At 55.3% G+C, this 13,595-nt stretch overlaps 1 protein-coding gene across 1 annotated transcript in view; it reads right to left on the minus strand.

Moving 5' to 3' along the window:
• The window catches only part of RXRA (retinoid X receptor alpha), a 55,458-nt gene that overhangs the window by 28,715 nt on the left and 13,148 nt on the right, over positions 1 to 13,595 (minus strand). The window contains exon 2 of the mRNA XM_015644916.3: positions 1,427 to 1,692. Within this exon, the coding sequence (XP_015500402.1) occupies positions 1,427 to 1,692 (266 nt within the window). The remainder of the gene's footprint in view (positions 1 to 1,426; positions 1,693 to 13,595) is intronic.

Below are 13,595 nucleotides of genomic sequence, written 5' to 3' on the forward strand. Positions count from 1 at the left end.
CACCAGGGCTGGAGCCAGCTCCCTCCCAGCACCATCCCACCACACTCTCACTTCCCGTTCCGCCCTGGAGCTCTGCTTCGTTTCGGTTCTCCCGCTCACCGCTCCCAAACTGCGCCTTACAGTCGCCCCTTCCCTGCTGTCTCCCTGGCTTGTGGCTCCCCCAAAGGTTGCCTCACATCCCCCTTCCCACTCCTTCCCCACCATTTTGGTGCTGGGGCTGCTGATTCTGCTCTGGCTGCCCGTTCCCAGGCGCAGTTTCAGTTCCTCTTCCCTCGGCCCTGGGATGGGAGGGGACGTGTCCACCCTGCTGCTCTCCCACAGTGGAAGTGGGGTGCAGGTCCCTGCTCATCCAGGGGGTCACAGGCTGAATCCCACATGGCAGAAGCTCATCCAGATGCAAATCTTCCTCCCCTCTGACCAGCACAGGGATGCTGGATCCTGAGGAAGCTGCCTGCAGGTCCCCAGGGATAGCAGTCAGCAGAGTCCCACGTAGTAAAAAGCCCTGTAATCTCTGGGAATAAATCAGGCCAATATTTAAAAATAAAGGTGCTGGCAGGTGCTTGAGTCCCAGAGAGGGCCTGGAATAAATAAATCTGCAGCTAGTGGCAGGTGGTGGCCAATTCCTTAATCTGCCCTTTTACTAAACATATCCTGTGCGAGCAGCCAGCAACAGGTGGCAGAGGCTGGCCAGCACCCCGATCTGGCTATTTTTAAAAAGAGCTTATCTCCCCCTGCTTGGAGGGGTTTTTACATAATCTTCAGCCACTGAAGGCCAGGCCCTGCCCTGTGAGGAGAAAAGGGCAGCAGGTAGAGGACCCCTGGGTTTGTGCAAGTGACAGGATAAGGGAAACGGCCTCGGGTTGTGTCAGCAGAGGTTGAGATTGGCTGCTCGGGATAATTTCTTCATTGGAAGGGTTGTCAGGCTGTACAGGGAAGGGGTGGAATCACCACGCCTGGAAGTGTTGAAGGTGTGTGGGTGTGGCACTCGGGGACATGGATTTGTGGTGGATTTGGATGATCTTAAGAGGGTTTTTCCAACCAAAACAATTCCATGACTCTGTGGGGACTGCTGGTGGCCCTGGAGAGGGGGATGTGCTGCTTCCCAGCCAGAAGAATCCCAGACAGTCCTAGGGTGGCTCTGGCTCCTGCCACAGCTACACCAGCCCCCAGGTGAGCCAGGTGTGGTCACTACACCCAGCCCAATCCTGAGGACAGCAGGTGATGGACAGCTGTGTTCCAGCTGTGCTGGTCTCTCACAGCCCACCCAGGGCAGCCCCCCAGAGGAGCAGGATGCCTCCAGCTTAGTTTCCCCCTTATGTTTCTGCTCTTTGCCTCCCCTTGGAGCCAGTCTGGATGAGGAATCCCCCAGAGGCAGCTCCTCCTTGCCCGAACAGGCAGCAGTGCCACCTCAGCACTGTCCCCTTACCTGCGGGCTGCTGGTGCCGAATCCCAGGCTGGGCGTGGAGGGGACAGACATCGAGTGTGGGCCCATGGGGGAGCTGATGACGGAGAACGGGGGGCCCATGCCATTGATGGGCGAGCTCAGGGTGCTGATGGGCGAGTGCAGCTGGCCCGGTGAGCCCAGCGAGGAGCCGATGCCCGGCCCGATGGACGGGTGCAAGGACGGGGTGGCCATGGGCCCCCGGCTGGTGGGGGAGTTCAGGGATGTGGAATTCACTTGGTTGGAAAAATCTGCAAGAGAAGGAGGAGAGGAAAGGGGTTGAGTCAGCCACGTGGGACAGAGTTCTGAGCTGCAGGCCCCTGCTCCTCCCCCAAAATCCCCAGTGCAGCTCCGTATTTCCAAACCACCCTCTTCTGGAGTATCTATGCAGGCATTAAGGCACATGCTTTTCCACCTCGTTAAGAGCATTTCCACCTCAAGCCAGGCATCAGTGCCCTCCTCCACAGCTCTAAGCTCTGCCAGGGGCTCAGCATCCCTGCTCCAGCTGATTCCCTCCTGCCACAGGATAATTTGGATTTATCACCAGGAGCAAGGCGAGAAGCACCCACACGCTGTGGAGGTGGCTCAGTCTGTGCATCACACATGTCAGGTGTTTGTCCATCCACAGGGAACACTGTGTGTTCAGAGGTTGGATTTGAGGATTTGGGAGGTCTCTCCCAGCCTAAATGACTGTGTGATTCTGGAACACTCCTGCCTGGTTGTGAGGGGAGCGGGAGCAGCTCTGCAGGCAGCAGGACGGGCTGTGTCTGCCTGTCCCAGGGGAGCAGAGGAGGGGGGCAGGAAGGGGGGCTTATAAATAGACTCCAGTTCTCCCAAGAGGAGACATGGAGCCATTCCTGGCACATTTCCTCCTCATCCTGTCACGCTGCTTGCAAAACAATCCCCAGCGAGGAAGGGGCTGGCTCTGGCCCCCAGGGAGGGGAGGGAGGAAGGCAGCAGGGCCAGGGGGCTCCCCACAAAACCCACCCAGTGCCCCCATCAGGGATCACCAGGTGATCACCACAGACACCAGGGATCCAGAGCCAGGGATGCTCCAGCACAGCCACTTGGGTGTTCATGGTGGGTTCATGGGGTCTGCCTTTGGCTGCAGACCCCAAAGTGAACTGAAGTCTGGGAAATTCTGTCTTCAGTCGCCTGCACCCATCAGGATCAGCTGTGTGTCCCCAGGATTTTGGAGCATTTAGCACATGAATGTCACACAGTGGGAAACACTGACAGCCCCAGCAACCTTCCCTGGAGATCCTTGATCCTGGTGGAGAAACCCCAGCAAGAGAAGGTTCAGCAAGGCAGCGATGCTGCTCTTGCCAAGATGTGGAACCAGCATCCCACTGCTGCTTCCAGAATCCCAGTGCTGCACCCAGAATCCCATCACTGTATTCAAGTCCCATTTATGCTTCCAGAATTCTGTTGTTGCCCCCAGGATCCCATCACTGCCCCCAGGATCCCATCACTGCCCCCAGGATCCCATCACTGCCCCCAGGATCCCATCACTGCCCCCAGGATCCCATCGCTACCACCAGATTCCGCTCAGCACACAAAGGCACCCCTGGGCCAAGAGGAGCACCCCTGGACTGAGGGGAGCACCCCTGGGCTAGGGGAGCATCCCTGGACTGAGGGGAACACCCCTGGATTGAGAGGAGCACCCTTAGGCTGAGAGGAGCACCCCTGGACTGAGGGGAGCACCCCTGGGCCAAGAGGAGCACCCCTGGATTGACAGGAGCACCCCTGGATTGACAGGAGCACCCCTGGGCCAAGAGGAGCCCCCCTGGGCCAAGAGGAACACCCCTGAATTGACAGGAGCCCCCCTGGATTGACAGAAGCCCCCCTGGGCCGAGGGGAGCACCCCTGGATTGACAGGAGCCCCCCTGGGCCGAGGGGAGCCCCCCAGTCGCGGGGCCAGGCCAGGCTCTCACAGGATGTTGACACAAACCAAGCGCTGGCCACCACGTCACCCGTGGCTGAGTGACGTGAGGGAGGCGCAGGAGGAACCCCAGGAAATTCCTGGAGGATTCCAGGGCTGCTCCTGGGATTTAGCACAGCACTTCCCAGCTCTCTGGGTTTGGTGTCTTTAAAAGGCTGGAGAGTCCCCAGTGCCAGGCAGGAGCTGGTTGTGCAGCAGGACCCCACAAACACCCATGGGGAGATGGAGGGACACCCTCCAAGGATGCAGCAGATCCAGGGGAAACAGGCCCTTGACCTGTGCAAAGGGAAGACAGCAGAGCATAGTCCTTCCTTTGAAGAGATCCGGAATATTTAAGGCAGGAGAGGTCACAGGAGGGTCACTGGCGAGCGGCCCACGCTGACTCGAGCACATCAGAAAGCAAAGCACGTGTGGGGCAGGCACCTCTCCCAAAATCCCGATTCCTGGGCACCTCAGGAGCTCCCTGCACATCCCGTGAGCAGAGCAGCTGCCCTCACCCACCCTGCTCCACATTAATGCCATCCCCATCACCCAGAAAGCAACTGAGGCAAAAACAAACAGGGTGGGAGAGGAGAGGGATGATGGTGTGTGGGAGATGTGGGCACAGCCACATTTGGCTGTGTTTACACCAAACCCCTCAGCCACACTCTGGGAAATCTGAACCAGATCAGGACTTCTGCAGACCATCAGGACTCAAAAGTTCCAAGCAACTTCTTGGACACTGGGAGGTTTCCACTCCTCATCTGAACACTCCCTGCTCTAAAACCCCGCTAGGAGAGCAGCAGCAATGGGAAACATTTACATCCAGCAAGCAAATGTGGTTTTTTAAGCTTAGCAAAATCAAGAGTCCACCTGAGGCAAGTCAGCCCAGATGCTGCCAGTCCCTGGCTGGAGGGAATCGGAGTTTGGGGAAAACAGAGCTTGAGGTGGAGAGATGGGCACAGGGAGTGGGATATGAGGAGTCTGCCCTCTTCCCCATCACAGGTATCCTTGTTCCTAAAGGAACTTAACTGCAAAAAGAATGCTACAAAAAAAGATAAATTTAAAAAAGAAAAAAGCCTAGATTGAGGAAATATCCTTAATAGACACAAATAAATTCCCAAGCTGATGAGCACCACTTGGACTGCAGCAGAGGAGGCATTTCCCCAAAGGCATTTTCAGCTCAAGCAGTGCGAGACTGTTCCTTCTCCTTGAGGAGTTCTGCCATTTAAAGCTGCTGTGTGTGACTATCTCTTGACCAAAATAAACTCTGTGCCTGTTTCTAAACTAAATAGGGAAAAAAAAGTTCTGAAAGCATTTCCCCTCTGTCACACCCATCAAGCACAGCTATTTTCTGTGTGTGTCCTTTGTTTTAGCACAACGACCTCTGTCTATCCCCAAAGATGCCCCATGGCAGTTCAGATCAGGAATCAGAGCTCATCAGCAGCTGAAGAATTTGCAGTGAAGCTCTTTTTCTTCCTCCAAACTACAAGCCTGCCAGCCACAGAGTTTGGATGGGAATTTTTTCCCAAGGAATATGACATTTAGGGCAGGGCCACATGATCCATGTGCAAGGGAAGGCTGCAGGGAGCCCTGTGAGTGATCCCACCAGGAATCATCCCCTGGACACCAGACCCAACAGGGGAGCCTGAGTTCTGGCTTTCTGGTGCTCATCCCTTTCCTTCAGCAGATGCCCACCTTTCCAAGATCTCTTTGGGATGGATTCCCACCACACAGAGGTTTTAAGCAGCAGCAGCCCCAAAAACCAGATACTGATGGCACAAGAAGGGCACAGACTGATATCACCTTCACCAAAGTCACACAGCAAACTGCAGCCAAAGCTGGGAACAGATCCTGGCAGTTCCAAAATCCAGGATAGCATTCAACTGCTGGATCACCCTTCCCTCAGACAGCCCTCTTCTGGCATTATCATAACCGTAATAATAATTACAACAAGAATATTATTATCAATAATTTTCAATAAGGGAAAAAAAATCTTCATAAAACATTTGTACCCAACACCCACTGGCAGCTCCACTGCTCTTTTCCACGCCCCTGGCATTCAGCACAAACCTTGGACCAGCCAACATCCATGGCTGGATGCATCTCAGATGGGCAGGTCAGACCCTCCAGGAGCACCCGGAGTGCCACCAGCCCTCGCCACCCTTCCCTGTGGCATTTTGTCACCCAGTGTCACTCCAAGCTGCTGCCTGGCCAGGGCACGTCTGCAGCAGCTGCAGCAGCTTCTGCTGATCCAGCACCATCACCAAGGGCTGTGATTTTAACATTTCTAGACCACAAAATGTCCCAGAGCCGAAACAATTCCAGCAGTGCAGAGGCGCCTTTTTTTCCCAGGATAGCTCATTTGTACCAGAATGAAGTGTACCAGCATAAGCTTTCACCAGAATAATCTTCATTTATGCCTAAGAGGCTTTGCCAGTAAAACTACAGTGACCTAGCTCTGCTGGAAAACCTTTTCTGGCATATCCTGGGAGTTTACTCAGCAGCTCCGTGGCTCAGCACTCACATCTGAGAGAGGGGAAGTTAAAAAAACAAAACAAAACATATTCCAAGGCACAAACAGCCTCCTTGAGCTGTGTTTTTCTGCAGCTGGGGAGAGCTTCTCACCTAGGGTACAACCCACAGCCAACCCATTGGGATCAGAGGGGTTTGCAGCACCCCAGGCAGGGCTGCAGGAGCTGTCACTGCAGGACCAGCCCAAGAGCCTGTCCCTGACACCAGCTGAGACTTGGAAAGTCACAACTCCTGCTTCTGCTTTTCTTTTTTTTTTTTTTTTTCCCTCAGCACCTCTTCCTCCTTAATCAGAAAGCAAATCAACTCTGGGTATTAAACAGCAGGAAATTCTAAATTTGGGTTGCCACTCCCTTCCTCAAGTCAGCCCTTGGTGTCAGGGCTTTGCGGGGCCACGCTGGGAGGGGAGCAGGATCAGCAGCACGGATCAGGCTCCATCAATCCTCCTCTTCCTCCTCCTCTGCTCTCCAGCATCACTTTGGGGGTGCCCAGGTTCCAGATCCTCACCCCCAAATGCATGTGGATCAGGTGAAGGCAGTGCCCCACCTTCTTTCTTCAGTGACTCTACACCAAAACGAGCTCGGCAGTGAAAATCTGTGTCCTTGTGCTTTCATTCCTCAAAAGCACTTTGGGAATCTCACATGCTTTCCAGACAAGGAACCTCAAATGCTGGAGGCTGTCCTTTGCTTTTCTCTCACCTTCCCCACAGCAAAGCAGGGATGAGTGGCAAACAGAACAGCGTTTGGGCAGGACGGTGGTTTTCATGTGAGAATTGCCACGGTAATGCTGTGACCACAAGAGGTCAGGTCCTCACTTTTGTCCTGATCACAAACTCAGGGATGAATTTAAATAGCCCCTGGCCTACAATCTTGAGTAAGTTTGCTCTCAATTTATAGCAGCACAGCTGAGAACTGAAGGGAGGATGGAGCAAGAGCTGCCTCTTCCCCTTCCAACCGTGGCTGCGGCCATGGAGCAGCAGTGCCTGGCCTGGGCACACTTCAGGGGGTGTTATCCCAAAAACCCATCCATGGATCCAAGAAACAAGCAGCATCCTGTGGCAAATCCAAGCAAATTTAGCTGCATTTGAAGCACTTTGCCCACTGAGGACAGGCAACTGCTCCTCCCAAACCACCTGGGTTCTGAGCACACACAGAATCCCTGGGAACAGACACCCCAAGGTGTCAGAAGGTGCAGCTCTGTTTTATCCATAAATCCCTTCTGTGTATCTTTTCCACAGCTACAGGCAAAGGGATGTAAGACCATGGGAATGCAGCACGGTCAAGTGTGTTGAGTAGCTCTGATGTCACCAAAAAGTAACTGGAATTGTTTTTTCTTTTTATATTTCTGTATAATACAGATAATATAATGTCTCAACAAAGCTGAGACCATCCCTCTGAGACCCCCTCAAACCCTGCACATGGGGCAGCACACAGAAATCTGTATTTCTACTGGCATTTCAGAACCACCAGGTGCAGTTTTTATTCAGGAATCTGCTCTGAGATTTGGGAGAGTTTCTCCAGCCACACTCAGGATCTTCCCCGGGTGATGCCGTGGTGGTTCAAGCTGCTCGAGGACAGTGAGAAACTGAGTTTCAGCTGTAACCTGCACAGGGTGGGTTCCTCCTCCCAGCAGGTTTCACTTTGACCAAATGAAAACCTCAAAGCCACAGAGCTTCTCACCTCTGGCCTCCCCGAAACCTTCTGGCGGCACCGCTCGGCACCTCCGCCGAGCCCAGCCAGCAGCAGAGCTGCTCTTTGGGGTTTCAGTGCAGCAGCAGGGGTTTTCCTTGGCTGGAGGAATTCCACAGCATCCCTCTGCGTGCTGCCAGGCATTGGTGCAGCATTTCAGTGATGGGCCCTGGTGTGAGATGATGGCACCCAGGAGCAGCTTTTCCCCGCACTCTGCACGCCAGCCTCTCCCTCCCCAGCCAGAATTCCCATTTACCACTCAGGAATCTCTGCTCTCTTCCCACAAGGCGAAGTCCAAAAGCATCCCACTGCTGAGCCATGGGGGATCCCCAAAGCAGGACCCACCCCAAACCTTGCAGCTGTGCCACAGCTGGGACACCTCTGTCCCTGCAGCTCCAACACCTGCTCTTCCTCTCTATCCTGTTTTGTTTTCACCTCTGGAGAAAATCCCACTTTTCAGCTCAAAGCACCACAGGGCGCTTTGGGGAGACACTCACCCCTAACTCACCCCATCACCTGCTGGACCCTGCGTGCCCAGGGCTCTGGAGACCCCCCACCACAGTGGGATATCCCACAAATGGGATAGCTGTTCCTGATGCTGCAGAGCTGCCATGGAGCAGGCGGCACACAGACCGCATGCCAGGGCTGGCCAAGCGTGCTCAGCATCATCACAGGGGCTTGTTTTGGATTTTTACCCTTAAAAACCCCATCCCACCCTCTCAGGAGCTCACTAAAAACACACACTGCTCCTGGAATAGCTGGAAGCCTGCAGGGGCTACCCCATCTCCAAGGGGGAAGGACTGAAAAGGGGAATTTTCCAGAAGCTGCTGTCCCCACAAGCTGCCAAGGAAGCACCTGGAAAAGCCACATTGACCCCATCCCAAACCATCTCCCCACCACATGGAGGACCCCCAGGCAGACAGGGCAGGCTCCAGGGGCAGGCAGAGAAGGGAAAAGCAGGAAGGGTGAGGAGCAGGAGCTGTGGGAAGCGTGAGGAGAGCAGGGAAGCCCACGGGGAGGGGAGCGGGCAGCTCTCCCCCACCCTGGCAGCGCTGGCTGGAGGGGGGGAGGGTGCACCCAGGCAAACAAGGATTCTGCTGATAAAGCAAATGTGACTCAATCACACGCTTGTGCAAAGATGTCACAACAGTGCTGAGAAATTACAGGCTCCTATTTCATCCCTCAAGGGCCGGCGCTGGCCCCGCTCTCACAATGCTCTCTGTTCTGCAGTCAGAGTGCCCCTAATTTACTGGCTGGGAACCCGCTGCAGGGCCAGCCCAAAAATGGGGCAGTGTGGGGCTGCTGCCAGGGCTCCTGCGCTGCCAGGGGCTGCCTGATGAAGGGCTCGACGTGGCAGCTCTTCAGAGCCCTTTGCAGAAGCAGCTCCGAGCAGGGCTGTCCCCTCCTGGTGCTTTTGGAGTGATGGGGACTGATGCCCCCAACCCAGCTCTCTGCCCCAGATCTGGCAGAGTTGGGACTTCCCAGGCAAACCCTGCTTGGGGTTGCACCTCTCCAGTTTCTTGGGTGTCTTCACACAGCCTAAAAGGGAAGTTTGGGGACCCCACTGCCAAGGGACAAGGGCTCAGCCACCACGGCTGCAACTGTCCCCTGCCACCAACCTTTCCCAAACACAGCCTGGAGCAGGCCATGCCTAGAGGTGACTGGACCTGCTGATCCCTTCCCAGCTTCCAAACTGCACCAGTGCAGCCAAAGTAGCAGGAAATGATGCCAGAGGAGGAGGAGATTCTCCCTCTGCTCTGCAAAAACAGAGGGCTGCTCCCAGGCGTTCTTTCCTGATGAGCACCAGCAGTGTGGGGACACCGTGATGGTGGCACCAAGGCACTTCCCAAAGTCTGCCCATCCTGCCCAGGGAGCTCTGCTGGGAGCTCCTCATCCTCCCTGCAGCTGCTGACCTTCACAGCCTCGCTGCCTCCATTCCAGTCCCCTAAAAGAGCACGGTGAGAGCTAAAGCACAGCGGTCCCGCAGGTTGCTGGAGTTCATTATGGCCTTTTAATTACATTCAATTGCAGTTTTATGGGCTTACGGGCAAATTGGAAGTGATCTAATTGCCCTTGAGGGGGTGCTGGGCTCTGAGCTATGAAAATCCAAGCAGGATCCAGTGAGAAGCGTGGGGAGGTCAGAAGCTTTAGGCTCATTCCAGCAGGAAGAGGAGAAGCTTCCACTCACACTGAAGAATCCCCAGGACACCTCAGTAAGGAGCCACACACGTGGCATGTGCTGGGCCCACCAGAGAACCCCGATTAGGCACTGCCCCAGTCCATCCCAACCACTGTCCCCAACACCTGGGGACATCCCCATGCTGGGCTCCAGGGAGGAGGGATGTGGAAAGTGGATGGGGCTCAGACCTGGAGCCAAGCTCTCCACCCCAGTGAAACCTGCTCCCTCGAGAATATCCCTCTGCAAAGCAGGCAGGGATGCTGAGTGCTCTGGAGCTCCCAAACCTCAGCTTCCCACATCTGGGATGAGCCAAACCCTAAAGACCAGGAGCAGAGCAGCCCAGCAGCTCTCCCAGCCACTGGCTTTGAGATCCATGAGCTAAAATGCATTGCTCATTTGTTAACGAGCCCTGGAGGTGCAGGACGTGCTGCATCCACCCTCGCTCTGCTGATTTTGGGGACTGGCAGGAGGGACAGCACCTCCCCATGGCCTTCTGCTCCCACCTGAGGTCAGCATGGAGAGCAACCATCAGCCCACATGGCTTTTAGATATCCTACAGGATGGGCCAGCAGCAGGGAGGTGAGAGGAGGAGGAGGAGGAGGAGGAGGAGAAGACCCAGCCATGAATTGCAGATCCCTGCCTCCGCCTGGCTCCCAGGAACAACGGCCCACAAAGCACCAGGCAGGAGGATTATATTACGGTGCTGTGCGTGCACATTAATCCAGATTTGAGATAATTACAGTCATTCACTTGGCATAATGGGCTTTAATTGATCCAGCGGGGCCTGGGCTGGTGCTCAGTGCCTGTGTGCAGCTGGCAGCACAAGACACCAAAGCTGTGCTGCCACTGACCAGCAAAACCAGTGCCACTTACTGGTTTTCCAGAGAACCAGCTGTGGTGGTTTTCCTTAGGGGGTGCTGGAGGATGGCAAAGCCACGTGGACTTTTCAGTCTCTCAGCTGAGACCCAGCAAGCCTGGCATGGGCACGGAGGTGGCACCTGGTCAGGAGACATCTCACGAGCATCCAAATGGGATGAGCCACCCCTCCGGGGGGTTTCACTGCTGGGAACCGGGCAAGGGCAGCCCATGGGAACGCTGTTTTCCAAGTCTCCCTGGAGAACTGCCCAGCTCTCAGAACCATGCCTGATGGGAAGTTGGTCAACAGATCCCTAAAGGTCCCTTTCCAGCAGATTCAGTGGTCACAGAGCTGGAAACACAGATGGGGAAAGGAACCCAGATCCCAAAACAGCCATCCCTTCCCACCTCAGCTCCTCTTCCACCAACGTCTGGAGAACCCTCTGGAGTGAGCCAGTTCCCTCAAGGTGTAAAACCATCCACTGACTCTCAGCTGCAGGCCCAGGAGGAAGAAGGAGCCTGAGAACTGGGTGCTACACAGGAAGGTGTGTGACAAGACTGAAGGCAGGGTCAGATCCCCTCCCAAAAAAGCAAGTTCCCTCTGAAAACTAGATGTCATGCACTTTTTTCCAAGAGGAAGAAGCTGCCTTTGGTTTTATGTGACCTGGTGGGGATCAGTTTTGGGCAGGAGGGGAAGTTTAAGCCCCCTCAACTCCAGTTGTGTGGCCAGAGGGATGGGCAGGGAGGCCAGGAGGGTTGTTCCCCCTTCCCAGGCCAGAGAGGAGGCTTGGGAAAGCTTTTCCCTCCCTCAGGCAGGCAGCAGCAAGGGATGGGCTGCCTGCAAGCTGCCTTTGGGTTTAAGTTTCTGGTTTGAGTCCAAAGCTAATTAGGCTGCTCCAAGTCCAATCAGATAGCCTCAGCTAATTGAGCCCGGCACGGACGGGTCAATGTCCAGCGGGGCTCGGCATTCCAGGAGTTCTGGCAGCCCACAGATAACTGCCAGGGCCTGGGAAGGGGAAGGACCCCTCACAAAAATGTTCCCTTCATGTACAGGCAGCATTCCCCTGCCAGAGCTGAGCACAGCTCTGGGTTAACCCCTCGGGCACTGCCAGCATCAACCCCAATGGATGGAAAGGCCCCAAAGGCAATGCTGGGCAGGGATGAAAGGGACTGAGTGGGGCATGAAATAGGGTGACTTCACCAGGCTTTGGTGTCACCTCTCCTGCTGTCACCCCAACAACAGGCTTGCCGAGCCATGGCACAGAGCACACAGCATGGAGCAGAACCCCCACACCCCACAGCAAGGGGAAGCCATGGGAATTCCACTGGAAATGTGGCACTATGGAGCCTGGAGCTGGGTGCTCCGTGCTCCCCACACGGCTCCCAACACTGACTCCACAGCTGGGTTAGATGTGTCTGCACCAGACTGCAGGCTCCAGGCTGGGACAGGGGGCTTTGTCCGAGCTCTGGGAGGCAGCAGGGCTGTGGGACGGGGTCAGCAGCACTTCCCAGATGTCCCTGGGCATTGCAGCACTCCGGGGAGGGGAACAGCAGGGCAGACAAGCACTGGGATCAGGGAAAGCAAGAGGAAGATGAGGGAAATTGAGGAAGGCTCCAAGAAGCCCTTCCTCAGGTGGTTCCCGAGCAGCTCCCCCAGCTCCTGAGTTCTAGGGCAGATTCCAGCCAGGAAAACAACATGCAGCTTCCCAGAAAGCACAGACTTCCTTTTTCCCTCTAATCCTGCCTCGATTTCCAGGCTGAGCACCATCGGGGCGGGCAGGAGGATGCAGCCTCGATCCCTGCGCTGGGAACACCGAGAGAATCTGCACATCCGCCCCCTCCACCTCCAGCTGCTGGGAAAGGCTGTTCCTTTTCAGCTGACAAATGGATGAGACGTTTCATTAATAAACCCCAGCTTCTCCTCACACTTCTGATTACAATCTCTCTGTTTGGATCTGTGCTCATGTTACGCGTTCGTCTCAATTATATATTCCCTTCTCCTTAAATCCCCACTTATCTTCTTTACCACGTAAATCACAGTGGGCTCTGGTGTGGTTGAGGGTTTTTTTGCCTGCCTAACTTTCCCTGCTCCAACAGCACTTAGAAAATAAACAGGAATTTAAACTGCAGCATGTCCTGGTAGAATCTGAGCTCATCTTCCAGCAAACCCATCCAAGGGAGCTGATACTGGTCCTGCTCGCCGCCACTTGCTTCCAGCCCCACCGTGGTCACAAAGCACTTTTATTTATTTTTGGTCCAGCCAAATCCTTACTGGGGCATCCCTGGCAATATCTTCCCCCCACAAATCCCTTGTTCCAGCTGGAGCAGAACATGAGACACCGACCAAAGCAGCAGCACAGGGCCACGCCAGCCTGGCTCCCCCCGCACTGCCCCACATCCCTCTGGCAATTAAGGCAATTGCTTGCATGGAAACCTAATTATATTAGGGAAGTATTTAGTAATTTTTAACTGTTGGGCTGGTGGCTCGGCTCCCTCCCCCTCACACATTCCAGCAGCGCTGGCCAGGATCTCCCCCCCTTCCAGCACTGCTTTAAAGAGCGAGGAAAAAGCAGCAAGATGTGTGATGGGCTCTCCTGGTGGCCCTGGAGACCCTGGATGAGCTGGAGAGCCTCCAGCAGTTTGCCTGCAAGGTTTGCATGGGATGGCTGGGAATGCCTAGCCCTGGCATGTGGTGGCCTCTTGATGCCACCAAGATGCTCCAAGGTCCCCCTGCCACCGCACCCTGCTGTCCTCGGGCAGGGGCTCGGCCATCTCTGATTCAACCCTCCAGCCACAAGGTTTTGGGTGCCCTGGATCTGTCTCCATCCTCCACTCCTGTACACAAAACTTGAGTAGGTGAGAGCGGAGCAGAGGCACCACTACACCAAGCCCCACCAGGTACCCAAAAATACCAGCCCCAGCAGCACCTTGGCCCTGTTTGTCCACAGGCAGCAGAGCAGGAGCCCACCATGGATTGAG

Source organism: Parus major, chromosome 17 (assembly GCF_001522545.3).
Source record: "Parus major isolate Abel chromosome 17, Parus_major1.1, whole genome shotgun sequence".
In the NCBI taxonomy this organism is placed as follows: domain Eukaryota; kingdom Metazoa; phylum Chordata; class Aves; order Passeriformes; family Paridae; genus Parus; species Parus major.